Raw genomic sequence first — 25,016 nt, 5'->3', positions numbered from 1 at the left:
TTTTCAGCAGAAGAATAGGGAGCATTATTCAAAAAATTAAGAGTTATAAAAGTATCTGTTCCCTTCTGTAATACACGAGATCTTAAAATACTAGGGGAGGGAGGGCTGGGATGTAGAGGACCAGTATCATGAAAAGAAACATGTATTTATTCTTATTTAATTAGGATCAGCTTCAGTAACAATGCAGTACTATTTGTGTGGGGGAATTTATAAGGGATATTACTACAAATATTTATTTGTTTAATTCGGAGTGGCAAGTCCGGTACACGAGTTCCACCTGTGTGTTCCACTTCTGTGATTGTTGTGATTTAATAGTAGTAATAGGATGAAAATTTCTTTTTCCATACTGGCCTGAGGTGTCCCAGGACCCCCCCCAGTTGCTGGTGGGCTGTCTGGCAGTGACAGTGATGGAGCAGCTGTGCCTGTGGGTAGCAGAGGGTGGCTCTGGTAACCCACCATGGTGCCTGGTCTCCTGCCCATGGTGCCCAGTGTAAAGGAGGAGAGGCCTTCTCCTGGCCTCTCTGGCTGAGTGCTGATGGATTGGGGTCTGTCTGTTATCTTTACCTCTACTGCTGCTCTTCCTGCATCCTCTTTTCTCACTGGAGAACATCCTCCCTCAAGACAGGTCGCCTTCTCTGAATCCCAGAGTAGGGCTGGCATGGCTATGCCAGGGGTTTTTGTGGACTGTAACTGGGACCTTGCACTTGGGCACCCTCAACTTCTGCCAGGTCCAGTTTGTGACATTTTCTGATTGGGGTGTCATTACCTTTTGGAGAGCACAGGTTCCATGTTTACATATTATTATTATTGTTGTTATGCTATTGTTGTTATTGTTGTTAATAACAACAACAATCTCATTAAATCTGTTCCAGGTTTTGTTTTTCCAGCCTTGAAGTCTCTTTCCCTCATTTCCCTTTCATCTTCCCTTGGGACTGTAGTGGGGGGATAACCAAGAGGTTAACCATGACAGTTATGAAAAGTAGTTGACAGCAGTAATTTTATAGAGCACTTCTTAGGCACTAGGAACAGGCTGACCATCTAGGTTTGGAGAACTCTCTTTCCACAAGGCACTGAGCTTATGCTTGTTAAAAAGCTGGCATGCTAACAAATAGCAAAATTGCAATGCAAAGTATGTGATTGGGGATTCCAGTGTTTCCTCAGAAACTATCATACCTAATTCTGTGGGGTACATGGTAATTTCCACCTAGTAATGCAAGAATGAGTAGGAGCATGCTAGCCAGTAATTGTGCCTAGGTAACCTATGTGCTGGTCAAATATTGAACTTTGTGAAAATTTATCTTTCTGACAGCGACCTCTCCTGTTTGTCTCCTTACTTGTGCTAAATGTAGCCTGAGTGGCCATAGCAGTAGTTATAACTAACTACTCCCCGTAAATATCTTTGAAGATAACCTGAAATTATGTCAACTATTCTCTTTTTATCCCTTGAGAGCAGAAAAAAGTCCAGCCGTGGTTTAGAGAACTTGAATCAGTCGCATATTAATTTTATCACTGTAGAAATTTTTTAATGCCATGTCAGAATTTCTGAGAACAGACAATATGCTCTGAAAATGAGAACATGTTCCAGGAACACTAGCATAGCTTTAGCTATTGTACTGCCTCATTAATAAGTTATATCACATAGTAGCATGCTGTACACTTGTATTATATCAAACGAGAATGTTTCTCATTTCCAAAATATGGTTCACCGCAGTCACAGAATCATCTGGGTTGGAAAGGACCTCTGAGATCTTTAAGTCCAACCCGTGACCCACTACCACTTTGGTTACCAGACCATGGCACTGGGTGCCACATCAGTCTCTTCTTAAAAACCTCCAGGGATGGAGAATCCACCACCTCCCTGAGCAGCCCATTCCAATGTCTGATCACCCTCTCTGTGAAGAATTTCTTCCTAATATCTAACCTAAGCCTCCCCTGGCAGAGCTTAAGTCCATGCCCTCTTGTCTTACTGGAAGCTCCTTGGGAGAAGAGACCGACCCCCCCCCCTGACTTCAACCTCCTTTCAGGGAGTTGTAGAGAGTGATGAGGTCTCCCCTGAGCCTCCTCTTCTCCAGACTGAACACCCCCAGCTCCCTCAGCCCTTCCTCACAGGACTTGTGCTGGATCCCTTCACAGCCTCCTTGCTCTTCTCTGGACCTGCTCCAGGACCTCAATCTCCTTCCTGAACAGAGGGGCCCAGAACTGGACACAGGACTCAAGCTGTGGCCTCCCCAGGGCTGAGTACAGGGGCAGAATCTGTTCCCTGGACCTGTTGGCCACACTGTTCCTGATCCAGGCCAGGATGCCATTGGCCCTCTTGGCTTCCTGGGCACACTGCTGGCTCATGTTCAGCTTCCTGTCAATCCAGACTCCCACATCCCTCTCTGGCTGCTCTCAGCCACTCTGTGCCCAGCCTGGAGCTCCCCATGGGGTTGTTGTGGCCAAAGTGCAGGACCCGGCACTTGGCCTTGTTGAACCTCATCTCGTTGGAATCAGCCCAACTCTCCAGTCTGTCCAGGTCCCTCTGCAGAGCCCTCCTGCCTTCCAGCTGGTCCACACTCCCCCCAGCTTGGTGTCATCTGCGAATTTGCTGATGGTGGACTCGATCCCCTCATCTAAATCATCAATGAAGATATTAAACAGAACCGGGCCCAGCACTGATCCCTGGGGGACACCACTGGTGACCGGCCGCCAACTGGATGCAGCACCATTCAGCACCACTCTCTGGGGGCCTCCAGCTAGTTCCTAACCCAGCACAGAGTGCTCAGTACACTGAATTAGCAGAAGACATACAGCAAACTCCCTTCAGCACTACTGAGTTGCCACAAATGTTGCTCTAGCAATAGGGCCAAATTATAATGATGCCAAGAATGTGTATACCAACAATGACACCATTGGAAGTAAAAAGTTTGACCCTGTATGAAGGTTCATTCTTGTACTTTTTTCATTTTCTCCATAGGCAGGTGTAGCTTAGCTTCATCATACAGCATTAGACATTCCTTCCAAAGCCTATAAAGCTATTTAATACTCTTTTTTTCCTGTATCGCAGTTTTGGAAAAGACTGCTCAATATCTAAACTGTAGGTGTCATCTCAGATTATTTGTAGCACACAGATTATGTTACTTCTGGATGTACATAAACTTGTTTATGTAAGTCACAGATTGGAAGAAAAGACATTGCATTCTTGAAGGACATTCTGGAAGAAAAGAAGCTGTGTAGAATTGTACTGTACTGTACAGTGTGTAGTCACACTAAATACACAGTGATGGTGCCTAAGAGCATAAGAACCGTAAAGCACTCATTAAAACTGCTACACTTTTTGTTTAAAGTATTGCTAAATTCATTCTAAAAACCATGTGGTTTGTAAGCAACATTTTGTTTAGTATGTAGCTTTTCAGTATAATTTATTAGTAGCCTTTTCAATGAAAGCTTTAGGAGGTAGAGTGTCCTAGCGTTTCAATTTGTTTCAGAGAACTTTGGAACTGTTAGGTGCTTTTCAGTGTAGCTAAACTCAATAATCCCTGCCTCAAAGGCCTGCAGTTTACTTTCAGTAATGATTCAGTGGAAAAGAACAGCCAATTAGAATGGTGAAGAGAAGCTGAAATAAAGAATAAAAATGGAAGAAATTAAATTAAATGCTCAACAACACCTTGATTATGAAAAAGCACATGACCAATTGAATTTAGTTTATAAATTTAGGAAGAAATACTCACTGTGGCTGAATTAGGTGTTAGGGAGACCAATGGTTAGACAATTCAGGGAGGTTGCAGTGGTAGAAAAAGGTTTTAAAGACTTGTGGGAAACATGAGATATGCTGAGGTGAGGCTAAAAGAACTGACAGAGCACAGGCTGTGTGATAAGGTAGATTAGGAATGCTAATTCAAATGTGAATTTGATCTAATGCAAAACAAAGCATGCCATGTTTCACAGGCAGAGGCTTTGTTTTGAGAATACTGTGCACAACATAGGTTCTTTGTGTGGAGCACTAGAGATCTTGAGGTATTTCAGGGTACTGGAATGATGAAAAACCCAAATAAAACACATTGTCTAACCGTGCTGAAAAGGCACTTTGATTGTTGCATGTGTTCTGGATCTGGCCTGGCAGTACTGAGGGGAGTCTAATAATCCTGTCTTGGGAAACAAGCTGGATTCTCAGGTGTTCCTGAGTTCCTTTGTATTGAGGGCTAGATACAAGTTAATTCCAGCATTTGTACTGTCAAGAAAGAGCATAGTAGAGGAGCATCTGAGAGCTTCTGTATGATTCAGTGTGAATCCAGGCAGGGTCACTCAGGTGGCTATACCATACATACCCATGTGTGGGTTCATCATGCAGAACTATTTCAGCTAACGTTGCACAAAAGTGTCTCTGACATACTGCGTTTCTGTCTTCACACCATATTAAGGTAACTAGACTGCTCATTTATCTAACTGGTGCTGAAAGATTAAGAGCAGTTTTCATGTGATTCTGGATCTGTCCTGTGAGGCCTGCTAGATATAAATGACCTTAAAGATCCAGCCTTGAACAGACATCTCAGAAAAGAGTTAATTGTCCATGCAAAGTGCAAGATTAGTCTGTATCAGAATGGCAGCAGACAGTGGAAAGTGATATTTTCACAAGAATTTCTAGTGTTACAGTGTAACAAAAAAATTAAATTTCAAGAAGCAGCTACATGTTTGTTTTGCAAGGCATTTTGGATATTCTAGGTTTTCTTCCATGGCCATCTTACCGAATTGCAAAAATTTTCTCTTATATATGAAAAATATCTATGTATATCTGAAAATTTGTATATTTGAAATATAGATTATGTATAAGTATAATATATTGATATATTTCAAATACAAATTGCCTCCTGCAAATCGCAAATCATCTCTGACTTGAAAGGTAATCTTATGAAGTATTTTTCTTAGTTGGGCTAAAAGCTGCTGCATTGGTTGTGGTACTGTGGAGTATTCTGAATTATTAATTTAGTTTCATTTGGCAGATAAAATACTTTCTAATTTATTATGTTATAAAATATATTTTGTGATTTGTATTACATAGTATTCATATGATCATGTGCTTTCACAGAGTTATTATCTGCAGTTTAAAGATACTACTGAATATTTAATGTTGCATATGCATAAGTTAGAATCATAGAACAGCAGGCATTGGAAGGGCCCTCTGTAAATCAGGAGCAGTCAACATGGCTTTACTAAGGGGGAGCTATGTCTGACCAACCTGATAGCCTTCTATGAGGATGGATGGTGGATGGATGACGGCAGAGGAGTAGATGTTTATCTTGATTTCAGTAAAGCATTTGACACCATCTCCCATGGCATCCTTGGAGCTAGACTCAAGAAGTGTGGCCTGGATGATCCGGTAGTGAGATGGATCAGGAGCTGGTTGAAGAACCCAGAAAATTGTAGTCAGTGGGATGGAGTCCAGTTGGAAGTCTATTTCTAGTGGAGACCCTCTACTGGTCAGTATTGGGACCGGTACTATTCAGTATATATATTGATGACCTGGATGTAGAGTACTGTCAGCAGGTTTGCTGATGACACAGAACTGGGTGGAGTGAGTGATGCACCAGAAGGCTGTGCTGTCATTCAGAGGGACCTGGGCAGACTGGAATGTTGGCCAGAGAGAAATTAAATGTATTACAACAAGGCCAAGTGTAAAGTCTTGCATTTGGGAAGGAGCAGCCTCAGGTATCAGTATAGGCTGGGGACTGAGCTGTTGGAGAGCAGCAGAGGGGAAAGGGTCCCAGGGGTGCTGGTGGATGGAAGGATGACCATGAGCCAACAATGTGCTCTGGTGGCCAAAAAGGCCAGTGGCATCCTGGGGTGAATTAGAAGTGGGGTGGTTAGTCCAGAGAGGTTCTCCTCCCCTTCTGCTCTGGTGAGGCTGCATCAGCTCTGGGCACCTCAGTTCCAGAAGGACAGGGAGCTGCTCAAAAAAGTCCAGAGCAGAGCAACCAAGATGATGAAAGGGGTGGAACATCTCCCTTATGAGGAAAGGCTGAGGGAGCTGGGTCTCTTCAGCTTGGAGAAAAGGAGACTGAGGGGAGACCTCATCAATGTTTATAGACATGTAAGGGGTGAGTGCCAGGAGGATGCAGTCAAGCTTTTCTCAGGGGTGACTAACAGTGGGACGAGGGACAATGGTTATAAACTGGAGCATAGGCGGTTCCATATAAATATTAGGAAGATTTTTTTCACTCTGAGGGTGACAGAGCACTGGCACAGGCTGCCCAGGGAGGTTGTGGAGTCTCCTTCCCTGGAGACATTCAAATCCCACCTGGATGCATTCCTGTGTGACCTGCTGTAGGTGACCCTCTTCTGGCAGGGGGATGATCTTCCGAGGTTGCTTCCAACCCCTATCTTTCTATGATTCTATGAATCTATGATTCTGTGAATCTATGATTCTGTGATTCTATGATTCTATGAAATAGTGTATTTGAGCCACCCTGCCACAGCAGGTTGTGTTGGACTGGGTGGCACAGTATCACATCAAGGTGAGTTTCTCTCCAGAGAAGAAGACTCCACAGCCTCTCTGGGCAGCCTGTTCCAGTGTTCTGCCACCTTCACAGTAAAGAAATTTTACCTCATATTAAGATGGAACTTCCTGTGTTCCAGTTTGTGCCCATTACCCCTTGTGCTATCACAGGACACTACTGAATAGTCCGACCCCATTCTTTTGACACTCATCCTTTAGGTATTTATAAACACTGGTAAGGTCCCCTCCCAGTCTTCAAGTCCCTTCTCCAGGATAAAGAGAACTAGGTCCGTCAGCCTTTCCCATAAGAGAGGTTCTCCAGTCTCCTAAAATTTTCACAGCCCTCCACTGGACTCTCTGCAGTAGTTCCTTGTCTGTCTTGTACTGAGGAGCCCAGAACTGGACACAGTTCTCCAGATGTGACCTCGCTAGGGCAGAGTAGAGGGGGAAGAGAACTGCCCTCAACCTGCTGGACACACTCTTCTTGATGCACCACAGGATGCCCCTGACCTTCTTGGACACAAGGGCACCTTGTTGGTTCATGGTCAGCCTGTTGTCCACCAGGACTCCTAGGTCCTTGTCTGCAGAGCTTGCCTTCCTACACTTGCTTTATTGAACCTCATTAGATTCCTCTCCACCCAACTCTCTAGCATGTCCAGGTCATGCTGAATGGCAGAACACCTTCCTCACTGTTTTTTTCGTCAGATTTGTTGAGGGTACACTGTGTCCCTTCATCGAGGTCAGTGATGAATATGTTGAACATTCATGACCCAGTACTGATCCCTGGGAAACACCACTAGCTACAGGCCTCCAACTAGATTTTGTGCCTCTGATTACAGCCCTCTAAGCTCTGCTATTCATCCAGTTCTCAGTCTCACTGCCCACTCATCTAACTTACACTTCTTGAGCTCACCCATGAGAATGTTACAGGAGACAGTGCAGAAAGACTTGCTGAAGTTGAGGAAGAAAACATCCACTTGCTTTCCCTGCATCAACCCTGTCATTTGTGCCATCATAAAAGGCTATCAGATTGGTCAAACATGATTTGCCCTTGGTGAATCCACACTGGCTATTGCTGATAACATCTTTCTCCACATGCTTGGAGATTACATCGAAGATGAGCTGGTTTATCACCTTTTCAGGGGTGGAGTTAAGGCTGACTGTCCTGTAGATTCCTGGGCCCTCTTTCTTGCCCTCTTTGAATACTGGAGTGATGCTGGCTTTCTTCCAGTCCTCAAGGACTCTTCTCCTGTTCTTCATGACTTTTCAAAGATGATGAAGACTGGCTTATCAATATGTGCCAGCTCCCTTACCACTCATGAATGTATCTCATCAGGGTCTATGGACTTGTATGCTTGGAAAAAAACATAGTCTGAAACTAAAAATACATACTTTGCAAAAAGACAGTCCTGTGAAAACAGTCTTAAAAAAATCCAAAGTATTCTGAGAGACTCTTTCAAGTTATAGATTTCAAGTTTCAGGAGCTGTTTGCTGGTTAGTTATTTGAAGCTTTCACTAATTGTCAAATAGCTTTTGCCAAGGTGGGTAAAGCAGATTCACATTATGCAGTAGCTATCTGGTGCCGGGAATAAATCTTTCACAAAGATTGAACTGCTGAAAAGAAGGTGTGTAGTACATACCTCTGGATACATTCATATTCTCAGTATTATCTGTCATTGATTTCTTCCTTTTAATTTGCTTAATTTGCTAGATTGTTTTTTTGTTTTTGCCTTTCAGTAAAAATCTAAAAATTGTTTCAGAATACTGAAACTCCTTCAGGGTAAGGGAGAAATAAAAGGAAGGTGAGAAGACTTATGGATTGAGATAGTGGCCGGTAAATAGGCAAAGTAAAAGTTCTGTGTGCAAGCAAAGCAAAAAGAATTGATTCACCCCTTCCTGTCCTGCCACCTTCTGTGAAGCAGGGGTTCAGCACATGTAATAGTTGCTTGCAGAGCCAATAATCACAAATCTCCTGCCTTCCTCCTGATCCCCCTGAGGAGTTGTTGCTGAGTGTGATATCCTGTGCTATGGATCAGCAGTCATGGCTGTATCAACTCCCAACCTTGAGCCCACCCTTGGCCTATTTGCAGTGGCAGGGAGAAAGAATGTATTGACACCATGCAAGCACTGTTGAGCAACACACAGAACTTCAGTGTGTTATCAGGACTGCTCTGGCCACAAGTACAAAGCACAGCCACATACCGACTGCAATGAAGGTATTCTTTTGCATCTCTCATTGGTAGCTGTTCCTTAACACACTTTCATGCTTTTTTCTGCATTTTCCTCCCAGCAGCGTCTCCAGTTCCCAGCTGAGTCTGAGTCCATTTCATACCCCATGTATCTACTAAATGATCTGTGGTTAAGTGACTAAAGTTGACAGTGATGGACTCAGAGCTAAAACTGCACTCATCCTTAAGAAGGGCAAAGTTTGCATCACTGAGTTTTTCTTTCAGGTTGTCTCCACCAGTTAAATTTTACTACTTTTGAAGGCTTATCTGCAGAGCTAAGTACTTCTTTTTAGAAACAAAATGTTGAGTGCTAGAGGACTTGAATTCATCATGTGCACTCATAAGTATTTGTGCTGGTCATACCTTTCACAAGAGCTCTGGCAGATCATCTGCTTGAGGGCTTTGGTTTTAGTCCTTCAAGACCCAAAATAAAGTCCTAGCTTCCAATGGAATGCACTGTGAAAACCATAAAATAAGAAGTATGTAGCCTAACAAGTTTTATTCTTTTTAGTATAGACAGGTCTTTGAACAATATAGAAGTGAGCTTTGTTGCTCCAAACATGTTTTTGCCTGAGGAACTGACATAAATAATACATCTAAAAATGTCACAGTTTATCAGCTACAAGCTTAAATTAAGGAGGCAACCAACCCAACACAATCAGACTAAGTGCCACTGGTATGCTTTGTGCACTTGCTTCTTTTGTCTTTGCCTGTTATGTTTCCTTGTTGGAGAAGACATTTTTTCCATTCTGCTGAAGCGGGACATAGTATGCTCTCCCGTTAAGAAAACTGGTAGCTAACATCAGAAAGTTTTTAAAGACCTCACTTGGCAGTCATGAATTAAAAGGGATGCTCTTGTGGAAGATGTGTTTTCTGCTGAAATATAGTGGGATTGTTTTGATAGTTTACCTTTTCTTTTGTTTCCCCCACTGATCTACTAGATGCAAAGTAGGAAGAAGTCTCCTTTCTTGTAGTTGCAGGCCATTGTGCATCTTAAAGAGCAATGAGTCTGAAATAGCCCTTTCTAATTTCCTTTTTTTATTTTGGGGCGTTTTGAACTGCTTTTCACATTAAAACATTGTAATCTGTAATCTTTTATATATATAACAGAACTCTTTAATACCCTCTTAGTGTCAGTCTTGCAAGGTTTTTCAGGCTGTCAGCAGTGAAATTTTCGAGATGCCTTGTCTACTGATGATGAATTGTTTTGTATGTTGGCTACCATCGTCAAATCTGAGCGCTCATTTTTACCATATATCTAAGTTGAGTCAAATTGATGAAGTAAAGGGCAGTGTATTCAGTTCTGTATGTCTAGGTATCGTGAGACTTCAATTAATGCATATGGTGGTTTTGCTGCTAAGCAGTCAAGTCTTTTATATAAGGTGTGCCAGTGCTAAAATGTATTAAAAACCTTGAGATTATAATGTTTAAGGTGCTTTTTCCAGACTACCACTGGAAAAACATTAACTCTTGAACAAGAATCTTGCCTTTATCGAAGTACCACAAAGAATCATTTTTACAATATTGCTCAGCTGAAAGATAAATTACTGCTAAGGCTTACTCTGTGTCTCTGTTTATGTCATAAAATCAGTAACCACAGCCTGTACTCTTAAAATTTTCTTGTCTAGAAGTTCTAAATTAATGCATACTGTTCTGATGTAATAAACTCATAGCTGTCTGTATGATGATCATGTCTCTTTCTGCAGAACAAAATCCTGGACCTGTCCAGGTGACTTTAATGGGACATCAGTTTCACCCTATTCTACTCTACTACTCAGGTAATTGGAATGTGGATTAACTTTGTTAGAGCAAGAAGACTAACTCAGGTCCACCTTCCCACCAAAAAAAGAATCTTTTTTTGTTGAGAATGGCAGTATCAGTGCTTCGTGGTGGCTCTTCAACTGATTTGTCTTTGCATCTCTCTTATCTTCTGAAGACATAGATTAGAGATCCTGTCTTGAAGCAGGTCCCTTGCAGTTTACCCTCTGAGTCACAGAAGTCCAACTATGTTCATTCAACATCCACTTGTCAAGGGTGAAAATGTAACATACAAGCAATGGATCACAAAACTGGCAGTGAGGCTTCCCCTGGAAGCTTTGCAAGATGTTCTATGTAAGGATAAGCCTAATTCTACCTCCTAAATATCACAGGACCGTTCTGGTTGGAAAACACCTTTAGGATCATTGAGTCCAACTTTTAACATAATTCTACCAAGTGTAGTACCAGACTTCCTAAGCACCACATCTGCATGTCTTTTAAACAGCTCCAGGGACTCAACTACCACCTTGGGCAGCCTATTCCAATCTTTAAAAAACGTTTATGTGAAGAAGTTTCTTTTAATAACTAATCTAAACCTCCCCTCACACAACTTGGGGCCATTTTCTCTTGTCCTGTTGCTTTCATTACAAGGGAGAAGAGACTGACCTTCTCCTCACTACAGCCTCCTTTCAGGTAGTTGTAGAGAGCAACCAGGTCTGCCCTTGGGCCCCTTTTCTCCAGACTAAACAACCCCATTTCCCTCAGATGATCCTCAGAAGAATTTTGCTCCAGACCCTTCACCAGCTTTGTGTCCTTTCTCTGGGTCTTCTCCAGCACCTCAGTGTCTTGACTCTTGTAGTGAGGGGTCCAAAACTGAACACAGTGTCCAAGTACAGGGGGACAGTCACTTCCCTAGTCCTGCTGGCCACACTGTTTCTGATACAAAGCAGACCTTCTTTGCCGTCTTGGCCACCTGGGCACCTTGCTGGCTCATATTTAGCAGGCTGTCAACCTACAGCTCCCAGGTATTTCTCTGCTGGGCAACTTTCCAGCCACTCTTCCCCAAGCCTGTAGCTTTGCATGGGGTTGTTGTGGCCATAGTGCAGAGCCCTTGTTGCAGAACTTGGCCTTGTTGAACCTCATACAATTGGAAGAGCAACACTCCCACCCAGCTTGGTATCACCTGCAAACTTACTGAGGGAGCACTCAATCCCATTTCCATGTCAGTGATGAATATTTAACAACTGTCCTCAGCACTGAGCCCTGGGGAACACTACTGGTGACCAGACAGAAGCTGGATTTAACACCATTTACCAGAACCCTTTGGTCCTGGCCATACAGCCAGGTTTTTAGTTAGCGAAAAGAGTACACTGGTCTAAGCCATTTGTAGCCAGCTTGTCCATGAGAATGCTGTGGAAAACAGAGTCAAAGGCTTTACTAAGACCCAGGTAAACAACATCCACAGCCTCTCCCTCACCCACTGAATAGGTCAAGTGTATCAGAGTCACACAAACTATATTACAGGATCCTCAAATGCTGAGCACAAGACAGGTTTTGTTGCATCCAGCTCGTTCTTTGCTAAACGTTTTCTGTCACTTCTGTGTTGTCTACAGGGCTATATTCCCCTTATACAAAAAAAAAAAAAAAAAAAAAAAAAAAATTATTTAATTCCTGTGCAAATGTAGTCAAGTGCTTGCTTTCTTTATTAATAAAATTTCATCAGCAGTGCAAGTAGAACAAAAAATCCCGTTCTTTTGATTTTTTTTAATACAAAATTCCAGTCTTGTGGGAAAATGTAGGAAATAGTGTTTGAGAAGTGACGAAGTAATGGTCAGTGGTAAATTGTGTGGAATTTTTTTAATCTCTATGCTCTCTTTTACACTGTTACCAATTACCTTGAGGTTTTCTTTTTGCTAATAATCCTATTTATTGTCAGTTCTTGTTCAGCTCAATTTTTCTATTTTAGAATCCTGCCATTACGAAGACAAGCTTTAGGCCCTCATTTTAATTTTTTAATTATTATTTTTGAGGGATGTGGGTTATCATATTCAGTTTCTGAGTTTTGTGAGAGACTTCAATAAAATAAAGTCTGAATGATTAAACTAGAGCAGAAAAAAGACAAAAAATCGTCAGAGGTCATTTTTCAGATCCCTCAAGGCTTATGTAGGAGTGCTCACAAGAAATGTTGCCACCCTAAAATTTAAAATGGCCTTGCCATCCTTGCAAATAACTTCCAGGGAAAATGAGGTATGATGCAATGCGCTGTTTATACAACACAGGCTATTAATGTCTAGCATAAAATAAAGTGTAAATGTTGTAATACCTGTACAGAGAAAGTAGTTTTCTCTGAAAGAAAGGAAATATTTATGGAAATGTGTGTGAAATTACTAATTCATACAGAAATGTGTATGTGGACATACAAGATTTTTCACTTATACTGAGAAGCTAAAAAGAAGCAATAATATCTGCACTGTTTATCAGACAGAAAAGATCTGGATAGCAGCAGTTTAAATCAAATTATGTGAAAGGAGAATTTATATAAGTATCAGCATGCTGACAGCTGATCCCTTTGAAGCCCACCATGTCCAGCACTTTCAGACTGAAGTTTCTAACAGTAAAAGCAAGTTGAGGAGAGATTGGTTAACCAAGTTAAGCACTTAGATGTTATTTGTCAGAAAAGCAATATATGAAACAGTTGGATCGCATTTCATTTCTGCAGATTCACTGGGAGTGATTTTTTTAAGCATCACAAGATCAGTTTTCAATGTCACTCTCCAAAGGCTGCACAAAAAGAAGAGGGACTCTTTTTTTCCTATTGCTACATGAAGACATCTGAAATGCTTTTGTATTTTGGTGGTTTATTATTTTAATTTTGCATTGCAAGTCTGCTGCAGATGGATTAGAAATTGCAAGTTTTACTGAGTCAAAGTAACTATAATGAAATGAAGAAAAAAAATCTTGCTGCTTGTTGTTGTTGTTTACTCCTAGAGTCTAATCTTAAAGCTTTTCTTTTCAAGATGCCATTTACAACTCATAGAAAATCTTCAGTAAGGTAGTGTGAGTTTTGTAGGAAATCAAACAGGCTTGGTCTTCTTGTAAATTTGTAGGAATTATTTTTTGAAGAAAAAAACATGTATTTATGTATTTCTGTGATTTGCTTTCTTTCATTTTAAGGAAAAACTGCATCTGATTTTTTCAAGTTATCCTGAAAAGGCATAAGAAGTGAATTCAAAGATTCAATTCCAATGAAGTTAGGATTTTTCAATTGTGATAGGTATAAAAAATTTGACAGCCAACCTGATTAACTTTCCCATAGGTTTCTTAGACACATTCTTCTTTGAAGTCCCTTATTTGTCTTTATTTTCTTTCAGTGTAAGTGAATGTTATAAACACATTTTAGAGATGGAGTTTATTTATGTAATCAATAATTAAATTGAGTTCAAGAAACTCAGCCAAGACACTTTAAATAGGTGGCCTGATTGTTCTCAGCAAGATCATCACCCAGTTGATCCATCCAGATAAGGAAACTTTTGAAAACTGGGCTAATTTAATCATTTAATCATCTAAATATAATTTTAGGTTCCTAATTTTAGGGCCACTTATTTTAAAGCAATTCATCTCACTAGGTGAACCCTACTTTTGCTGCAGTATGTGACAAACTATGCTTCAGTTGTGGAAAGAGACTGTACTTGCAGATTCAGAAATCTAGGTTGTCCTGTTTGTATCTTGGTTTTGGGGTAAGAGGTTATCTGGGTTAAATGCCTGTTCTGAGCCATAGTTGTATCTGGTAAACTGTGTAACTGTTAATACAATCGGAGTAGCCACCACAATTAGTAACTGAAAGGAAGGTTGTACTTAATGTAATACTACTAAGGAGCTTCTCTAAAATTTATTTAAAGAAATTTTTTAAACAGCCTATGATGAGCATTAAGTAAGCAAATCCATTTTTTTGTTCAAAACGGTAGTAAGTCTTCTGTAACCATATCCAATACCCCAAAATTCTTTGTAACTTTCATTGTGTTGATCTTTTGATAACTGTTAGCAGACAAATCTATACAGTTGCTGTGAATGAGATGAGGCTTTTGTTAGGAAAACTCAAATCTGTGGGCTGATTTTATTTATAAAGCTGTGTTCTGGAAGTGAAAATACATCATTGTTCCGGTATTGCATTAAGATTCTAGAAGATTCATGAAAATTTCTGCAGACCTCGCTGAATGAATTTTCTTCCTCTTTGTTTGAAATACAAATTAAAGGAAAAATTATTTATTATTAAGGACAAGAAATTTTAATGCGTATTAGAGAAAATAAATTCAGCTAACCAGACAAGTCTTGGTGAGTTGCTCTCATAAAGTGCTCAGATAGTAAAATAATGGATGCTGGATAATTATCTTAGGCAGAAGTATGATAAACTAATGGGCTTAGTCACCTGGCTCTGTTTATAGCATATGTAATGTTTTGATACAGTAAACATTAAAAAACTGATACTCATTTTTCTCAACAATGGCATATACATAACAATTCAGTAAATTTTAACTAGATAAAAATTTTTACTTGTCTGAGTTGTTTGGTGTCACACCATTCAGGATTAAAGAAAGATGGGAGTAATACTAGTGTAGTCATCAGTACCTAAAGATAGAAATAATTTGAGATTGATAGGGAAAAGTTAGTATGTGCACATATATTTGATTGAACAAATTGAATAAAGCTTATTTGATTAGGCAAACTGCTAGAGTATGGGAAAATAAATTGGAGGGTCAAAAAGTCTTTTCAGTTTGAAAAGCAGTAGCCCCCATAAAGAAATATGCCTTCAGAAAAACCTGTAATAACTCAACTAAAGAATGAAAGAGAATTAGTGTCTTAAGGACCGTATCTTCTCTGAGAAGCAGGAAGATAGGTAATTCAATTTCCCTGGAACATGGAAGAGGTTAACTAGAGGTTAGAGTGCAAGTATCTGTTAAGAATGTTCCGCTTCCCTGTTTCATTGTTTATTCTGTCCATTTATTATTGTCTCTTTTCATCCTCATGTACAAAAAAGTAAAGGTGTTCTATCAGTGTTGGCCTCAGAAGCCTTGATCTGCTAAGCACTTAATCACACATGAGATACAATTCAACTGCCTGAAGCTACTTCTAAATATCACAGAATAAAAATAAACAAGTAAACAAAATCAAGCCAAAACCAACCAACCAACCAAACGATCCTCAGTGTTAGCGTTAAACAAAAGTTCTCTAGAAGAAGAATCTAGAAAAGGTCCTCCGGTTGTTTGTCCTGGCATAATTTATGCAAACCAAATGCAAGAGAGGATCTAACTGGAGACAGGGAAGTAGGTAGCTCCAGACAGCTGCTTAGGCTGCTTTGCTCAGCTTTGAAGATTTGGCTTGCCTTTGGATTTTCCTTAAATGTTGTTAGGGAAGAAATTTGAAGTGCAGGGAATTCTAAATAAATTACTGATTTGTATAAATTTTAAGCACTGGGCATTGACATCTTTGCCTTATTATGATTTCAATTTTTCAAGCTTAAGTTTGCCAGGCACCTGAAAAGGTGCCATTTTGCATTCCTTATACCAGTCAATCAAAAGGGTGCTCAGAGGCATACAAACCAGTGTACCTTATGGCAGGATTATTTGGGAAAACTTGTTAGTTCAGCTAGTAAAGGTTTTTGGTGTGGTTTGTCCTACATTTTAAAATTGGACTTGAATTTTTTTTTGTTTGGTTTTGAAACTCCATCAGAATTCACCAGCTAGGTCAGTAGAAATTAGGCTAGATAAATTTTGTTCAAAGCAACAAAGCACCTGCAGACTTTCCCATAGCAACAACACTAATTTTGGCCTCTCTACTCAATCTAGCTGTCAACTTTGATGAAATTTTCAGGAAGTCAATATACCTGAGGTCACAACCATCATTTCAGATTTCGTTATGGACTGATGTGTTCAAAAGCTGTTGTGGGATGACCTGACAAATGGATAGACATGGCACTCCCACAACCTCCATTCCTATTGGAAACATGGCTAAACCCACTGATCATTTTTTCCAGCAGCAATTAAGAAGTATTTATTTATTTATTTATGATTCATTTTGGTACAAAAAAGAATCTGTATTCATTCTTTCAAACTTTGTCAGACCTGAGGTGTATGATTCTGATTATATAGTATTAAGTGAAGACTTAAAGTCTATTTTAGAGCTGCAAATCATTGTAGATTTATTTATCTATAGCTTAAAAATACCATGAAACGGATTACCAGTTTCACACGTGAGATATGCAAATATTCAGTAAGTCAGGTCTTCCTCCAAGTTTGTAAGAGTGAAAATGTGGCTTCTCAAGCCTCCCACAACACTGTTCACCTTTGGGGGTACTGTTTCAGGTATTGTTCATGTAAGACAATAGTGAAAGAGTTGCCTCCACAAAGAGACTACGGTTTTATCCACCTTTACATTAAGCCTACAAGAACAGAAAGAAATATTCTCTCCTAACCAGCCTATTAAGCATCTAACAATATGTGCTAAGATCACCACCTCTGTCAGTATCTTTTAGTAAGGAATTACAGGGAAAGATTATAATTGTCCCACATGTAGTCACTTCTGGGTTGTAAGTGCAGTCTATAACAGGATCTCCAGTTTTATGGCAAGAATGAATTATCTTTCTCATTTTAAGAGAACTTTTGGATATATTTTGTGGGTCACACATTAGTAATGCATCTGTCTTTTTTCCCTAGTCTCCATTCCACAGGGTTCTCCATCACTCTTATACAATATTCTGCACCATCTTAGCTATTTAATACCCAGCCATCTCATAGAGCACATGACTACTCAGGCCAGCTTATCACACTACTAGGGGTTTCACTGGTCTTCCATACTGTACAGCACTCTGCTGCTTAGTACATCCCATCCCATACTGCAGAGACAATTTCTCATTCTGAGTACCACAACACTGCAGAGTGCTCCCCTGAAAATGTCATGTCCATGCTTGTCCCCGACTCCTTTTTTATGCTAACTTTGTTTAGATGGGAAAAGAGAGTGCCTGGCAATCTGTATTCTAACTCCTGTTTAGTAGAAGAATGTAGGCCTAGTGAGGCATTTAGATTCTCCTTCTGCTGTCATTTCAGGGCAGTTTATTGGCAGTTATTATGCACCAAAAGTAAGACAACTACTACTTAACTAGGAGTTGTGTTTGTATTGACTGGCAACACAGGTATCTTTAGGCTTTCATTCTTCAAACTTTCTCTAGTATCTACTTGAAAGTCTCAAAAAAATTCCACTGTTTTATTATTAACCTTTTCTGGGTTAATATTTCTATGAAATACAGATTTATTTATCTAAGTCTTATTTCAAGCAGTTATCTTTGCAAGATAATCATGTGAAGTATAGATTATTTTTTTTAATTTTTTTTTTTTGCTCACCATTGGCTTTTGCAGTGAATGTATTTGAGCTTAAAAAGCATTCTAAGTTGGTCAGTTTTAAATGAAAGGGTTTGCAGTGTTTGGGGTTTTTTTATACTTTGACATCTTGAGGCTAATGTATGGGTATTATTTTTATCACTATTCTGATCATACTTCCAGACTTTACTCTGAGCCTCCTTTTATTGGTAGCATACATATGCAATCCTGCTAGTGTCTGTGTCCACTACTTCTAGGTCTTTCACATGTTTACAGGTAACTCTTACATTAAATAACATGTTATTCATGTTCTCTCAGAATGTGGGGATAAATCATAGAATCATAGAATCCTAGGGGTTGGAAGGGACCTCGAAAGATCATCTAGTCCAACCCCCCCTGCCAGAGCAGGGCCCCCTAGAGTACATCGCCTAGGAACGTGTCCAGGCGGGTTTTGAATGTCTCCAATGAAGGAGACTCCACAACCCCCCTGGGCAGCCTGTTCCAGGGCTCTGTCACCCTTACAGTAAAAAAATTTTTTCTGATATTCAACTTGAACCTCCTATGCTCCAATTTACACCCATTACCCCTTGTCCCATCACTGGTCACCACTGAGAAAAGCCTAACTCCATCTCCCTGACACTCACCCCTTACATATTTGAAAACATAAATCAAATACTTTCATGTAGTCCAGCCAAACTACTTTAAACTCCTTTTTAGTTAACATTCTTTATAGGATTTCAAGCAGAAGTTGATCCTTTTTCACTCTTTTTTTTTTCCTTTTTTTTCCCCCTTTTTTTAAATATTTAATATTCTTCTGCTGCCCAGGTAGTAAAATATCAGGCGTACAGTCAGCATTGTCAGTTCCCAAGTGACTTGGGAAGATTAAAATATTTAAAGGCTCTTACCTTTTATTTCAGAGGAGTAATATTTTGAGGTTCTGTCAGTATTTGACAATCTTTCACATCACTGTCCTTGTGATCTACACAGCCTTTCTCAGCTTTCTCCATACTATAGTTCTGGAAGAACAACTTGAAAGACAACAGAAATCCAAACCAGGAAGCTGTACATCAGATCATGTCTGAAACAGACTTACATATATAGGCACAAAATAACAAATATCAGTAATATTTGTTACATGCATATCAGACAGTTGTTACCTGTCATGGCCTATGAGTGTCAAAAGTGGCTTTCATGAAATATACCTAGTGGATTGCAAATTAGGTGCAAATAAAGCAGCTGCTTGAGCACAGAGTATTTTTTATTGGGTAAAAATGTGTCAACGTGTATGCTAAATGTCAATAATCCCCAGAAGGGCTGGGATGACTAGCACTGCAGGACTACCAAAGAGGTAGCTGCAGAGCAGTAGTTGAGCAGTAAGCATGAGAGTGTAAAGTACGGCTGCCAGAGCTTGCAAGAAGTTCCTCATACTGCAACACAGCTTAGAATTAAGACAAACAGATCATTAAGCAAGGAATGGGAGTTTAGAACAAAGGGTGTGAGAGAAGAGTTATGACACTCAGCAGGGTCTAACACCTTGTTTCTTTCCTGGTGGGTCCCTTGGATATTGGACTATGCTGTATTCTGATAGCTGTGAAACCAAGAGGATGGGCAGAGGAGCAAGAGCAAAATCAGTGTTTCATGTTTGGCTTCCATGGAGATGAATTGTTTGTTTTTTTCTTTAAGCCAAAGACACTGGATGCCACTAATATACAATCTTCAGATTAAATTGAAAAGTTTAGTCATCTTACAAGTGCAAAGCAGGAACCTGGCAATATACACAAGTTGTTACATTCATATGGCATGCCCACTTGGGAAGTGCAGCTTCAGATACTCTACAAATATGAGTGCAAGGAATTTCAGAGCAGCTACCAAAGTTGATAGGAGTAGCTAGATCTTGTGCTCCAAGGTTAGATTCTGCACTGTGGTAATGAAGTTGTGGAGTGTTTCAAACAGTCATCACTCTTGCTGAAAGGTGCCCTTCACAATATTCTTTTCAATTGCTGAACAATCCACAGGTTATTTTTAGAGATTTTTCGTTAGTTTTACCTTTCTTGGCAAAGTAATCCAGTATTTTGGTAACAGAGTTACAAATAAATAGTTAAAATTGATTTTTAAAAGAGGAAATCTGATCATAGTACAGTTTTATTCACGATTTTTGGTTCTTCTATTTCCTTCTTTTACTCATATGATTTTTGTTCTCCTTTTACACAGAGTTCTTGTTGTGACATTCCTGTCTTACCAGTATGTTTCATCATCTCGTTAAAAGCAACCTGTATTAAAAATTAAGAATATCACCAGTGTGTTCCAACTTCTAAAGCATTATATAAAGTCACCTTCCTGATGATTGTCTTATCTAAAATAGTTATGAGCTTAACTGTGAAAAATACTTTTTTTTTCTTTTTCTTCTTGCAGACTGCAAATGATAACCTGCATACAGATGATGAGCATGAGCTCAGAGAAGATAAAGAAAGCTATCTTTGTGCAGTTTGCCTAGATGTTTATTTCAATCCTTACATGTGCTATCCGTGCCACCACATCTTTTGTGAACCTTGCTTAAGGATGCTTGCCAAAGACAACCCAGCCAGCACTCCGTGTCCGCTGTGTCGCACTACAATTGCAAGAGTCTTTTTCCAAAGAGGTATAAAAATGAAAGTTTTTACAATGCAAAAAAAAATCATAGCTTTCCTTCCTCTACTTCTGGCCTGAATGAATAGTTAAATAAAAGTACAGTAAACCCCTGCTAACCAAACATATTACTAAAAAGAAGAAGAAAAAAAAAAAAGAAATAATAAATCAGAAATGCATTCAGAGCAGAATTTGGTGATGCTAATCTACAATGAGTTCTTCTTTGCATTTAGCTCTTCCTAAGACTTCCTCACAGGCTTTCTTCAGTATGAAGAAACTATTCCAGATGCATATTTTACAACTTTTTTATTTTTGAAGTGAGCTTATGATATTTTGCAATTCTTTGGTTTCCTCTTTCTAAGTAATCATGAACTCCAAATACAGTAAACATTTTTCTCAAAATATCCTAACAGAAAATAATTTTCTTAATTACTGTCTTACTGACAGAAAAACAAACCAAAAGACTCTTGTCTTGGTGTTATGGCTTTAATATAGATACAATTGAAAATAAAGGCTGGGAGACTATAGAATCATCTTCATGAGATTTTATTTCTGAATTTTCCTTTCCTGGCCTCTTTCATCCTTATCTCTAGTGTCCCTGACTTCTAGCATTTGGCAAGGGGTATTTGTGGTTGTGACGGGTACAGGGATAGAAGAAGGTGCATAGCACTGTAGATGGGATACCTGTAGCAGCATGAGTCAGTCTGGAGCTTAAAAAGGTAATTTTAAGTGTCATGAATAACACTGCTCTGCGGTATCTAGATTTAGGCTCTTTGCAGCACTTTAAGTTGTGCATAGACAGGTCAAAAAGTAATGGAAATGACTCAGCCATGCAGGAGTGTTTGTTTATACTTGCATGCTGCAGAGATCTTGAAGCAATTATCTTTAAACTGGGAGAGTGCTGTGATGGTGACAGGTTGGGGATGCAGATTAAAGTGTGTGTGTGTAGATACATACACACACGTATATATATACCATAGGTTCTGCTTCTGGTTGCACATGGACTCTTCTTCTGCACAGGCACAACTTCATAGAATTTGATGGCAAACCACTTCAAGGAACTCAATGGGCTACGTAAGAACTCATTTGGGTGGACCCATTTCAGGCAAACTAGTTGTCCCAGGATGGCTCACTGGGCAGCTGTGGGTAGCCAGGGATAGGAACTGACTATGTCAGCACTGCAAGCAGAGAAAATAGGTGGAAAGCTGTAACCTGAGCACACTCAGTACCCTACTTGGCTAGTGTATAGAGCTGTCAAGCTATTCTTATGTCATTTGCTTAGAATTTCTTGCTCCTTTAATTTCCATGTACAGATGAAATATATTTCTCCAAAAGAGTATTACTTTTAGTTATTTGAGGGCTACTTAAATTTTTAAAGAGGTATTAATAGATTAGTTGCAGTAAAATACTACTGAAAGAGCACAAAAAGAGAATATAGGTGCTTGCTAAAATTGATCTGTGGTACTTCCTAACACATTTTAAGTAATGTTATTTAAGTGAAATATTACCAGGATCATTTGTAGTCTTTGAGTAATAGCCTCTTCTGTCAGGAGAATGAGTGAGCCAGGGACTGGCTTCAACACTTCAGTTCATACAGAGTTTCAATTATGCTCAATGATTCCATCAGTAAAATATATGGCATTCATGTACAATAAATCCACCACTTTGGAGAAACACAGATTCAGTGTAGTGGTTGTGGATGGAAGATCCATGTATGTGGCAGGTAAAGTGTTACATACATACAGACAGAGAGGTGGCCTGGCCAGCCTGAAATGTCTTTCATTAAAAGCCTTAACCAAAAGCCAGTAACAGTTCTCAACCCTGCCTCTTTTGCAATGCCGGAATTAGCTGCCTCACCAGAGTTTTCAGTGTTCCAGTTTGAATAACAAAGCTGAAAGAACTGAGTTGATTTAGGAGGAGGTTGATTTTAGAAGGAAACTAAAATCATAGAATAGAACGTTTGTGCTGGAAGGGTCTATTATCTAGTTCCAACACACCTCACTAGGCCAGATTGCTCAAAGCCTCATCCAGCCTAGCCTTGAACACTTCAGGGATATGCTCAGTAGCATATAAGCTCTTATATAAAAATATATTTTTTTTAAATGATGGTGAAAAATATGCAGCTTGCTCCTTTTACATATAGAACAAAATGGGCACTCATCACTGACAGGTTTATGAGTGCAGTAACAATCTTCACACACTATGAGATAAAAGGATTTGGAGACTTCTGTACTCAGTGTTGAGTACCCTCATTCTACCTGCGTTCTGTCATGTGAAGTACTGGATGTGTTTAGAAACAGACCAGTATTTATTTTTTTCTTGCTTCAAATCTGCTAGTGCATTTTTCTTACATAGAATAAGCTATTGCAACCAAACGGCATTTAGATTTTTTTCCTGCTTTCTGGAGCGTGCTCACAAAAAGCTTAGAATTCTCAAACTTGCCAGAGAAAAGGATTTGATCCTTTCATTAAATATTTATTATCAAAAAGTATGTAATGTTGCACTGAAACAGGCAAAATAATAATACATAAACCTTTTCAAAGATTTGTGAAGGACCTTTTCTTTCTTTGAGGGTACAGAAGGAATTATGGTAGTGGCTGCTCTTATTAGCATTTGTCTGGATCCATGGTGGTTTGGAGGGCCAAAATTAGGCTGTTTGAAGTTTTACTTATTAACTACTATCTTGGCAACTCTTTCTGTGATCAGCAGATCACTTAGTCTCTGTGGTGGGAAAATATTGGGAGATTTAAGTTGTTTTCTACTGTTGTATTGCTACAGATAGTTCATTTTTGACTTGTAGTCCATGGAGATATTTCCCCATATTATATCCTGAGAAGCTGATGTTTTCTTCAGATTAATAAGGCCGGTTCTTGCAATGTGTCATTAATCATTCCACAAATGGGTTCCCGAGTTCTGTTAATCCACAACATTTAAAAAATCTTGAAAAAATTTTGGATTTCTCCCTCTGCATTAGTATTTCCCTTGCATTATTATTACTGAGTGATGGTGTTAAAAAAACAAAGTATGAACTGAGAATTAGTCCTGTACTCAGCTTGATAGATGACCTTTTTCATTCACAGAGCTCATCACGGTTTTGTAACTTAAATAGCCTGACGTATTATGTGCTTCATTTTGCTAGAATTTGATTTCATCTTTCCTAATTTTATTTTATTTTTTTCCAGAGGAACAGAATCAAAATGGCATATTTAAGACTAGTTCTTGCCATATCTGGAAATGCTTGGGATTGTGTGATTTCAAAACAATTTAAGAGATGTTATAATCAGAAATAAGATTACACAGGAGATAAGGAGACCTTTTTATTTTGTAGTATAAACATGTACAAATTTTTGCTAAATTTATAGCATTGATATATATATATATATATATATATATATATATATATTCTTTTTCATTGATTACTGTAGAACTGAACAGCTCTACAAGATCTTTTTTCCCTACGGAATATTTGAAGTTAAAAGAAAACTTTCTAAAATCAAAATCTGCAAAATGGCCTTTACCAAGCTGCAAGAAAGCCTACAGAGTTTTTGAAGGTAAGTTTTTTAATTTTTCCCTAAGCTTCACTCAGTCTTGAGTATAATCTTTAAAAACCAGTCTACAGCTCATACATGCCATAGGAAATCAGAAATCAATTATTATTAGACCTGAGTTAGATTCACCGAGGTGCCTTGAACACATTGCTCTGAATCTAAATTGCAAATTGTAAAAAGGAAATTTGTATGTGTTCCTTTTGGTTTACTCTTAACTCTTTAATTTTATGCACATTATCAGCATAATTGTATGTAGTTTCCCGTTTGGAAAAAAATGTTTCTGTATCACAGAATGTTAGGTGATGGAAGGGACCTTGAAAGATCATGGCAGAATAAAGAAACTTTCTGTGGTAAAAAAGTTAATTAGTTATGAGTGTGGTCAATAACAGCCTCTCCAGAAAAATAAATCAGTATCAGTCTGTAATGAAAAAAGTCATATATAAAAATTGGAATATTATATATATTATTCTGTATTTCTTCTTTTAAACATAAGAAATAGAGTAAAGGGTGTGGGTGGTTTAGCTTTGCTTTTCACTTATATTGATAAAGTTTAGTCGTGTTTTTGCTACTTTAAGATTTTAACATTTTCATGGTTACTTTCATTGGCCACAACAACCCCATGCAGTGTTATAGGCTGGGGACAGAGTGGTTGGAGAGCAGCCAGACAGAGAGGGACCTTGGAGTTTGGATTGACAGGAAGCTGAACATGAGCCAGCAGTGTGCCCAGGTAGCCAAGAGGGCCAATGGCATCCTGGCCTGGATCAGGAACAGTGTGGCCAACAGGTCCAGGGAACAGATTCTGCCCCTGTACTCAGTGCTGGTGAGGCCACAGCTTGAGTTCTGTGTCCAGTTCTGGGCCCCTCAGTTCAGGAAGGGTATCGAGGTCCTGGAGCAGGTCCAAAGGAGGGCAACCAGGCTGGTGAAATGACTCGAGCACAGACCCTATGAGGAGAGGCTGAGGGAGCTGGGGCTGTTCAGCCTGGAGAAGAGGAGGCTCAGGGGAGACCTCATCACT

The 25,016-nt window shown here is 39.4% G+C and overlaps 1 protein-coding gene across 1 annotated transcript in view; it reads left to right on the top strand.

Annotated features, from left to right (window-relative positions):
- RNF180 (ring finger protein 180) overlaps window positions 1-25,016 on the top strand; it is a 61,209-nt gene that overhangs the window by 14,357 nt on the left and 21,836 nt on the right. Inside the window, exons 4-5 of the mRNA XM_071730860.1 lie at window positions 20,241-20,466; window positions 23,879-24,004. Coding sequence (XP_071586961.1) covers window positions 20,241-20,466; window positions 23,879-24,004 — 352 coding nt within the window. The remainder of the gene's footprint in view (window positions 1-20,240; window positions 20,467-23,878; window positions 24,005-25,016) is intronic.

This window comes from Heliangelus exortis, chromosome Z (genome assembly GCF_036169615.1).
Source record: "Heliangelus exortis chromosome Z, bHelExo1.hap1, whole genome shotgun sequence".
NCBI lineage: Eukaryota > Metazoa > Chordata > Aves > Apodiformes > Trochilidae > Heliangelus > Heliangelus exortis.
Note: the sequence above shows the minus strand (reverse complement) of the source record. Positions and strands in the feature narration are given on the sequence as shown.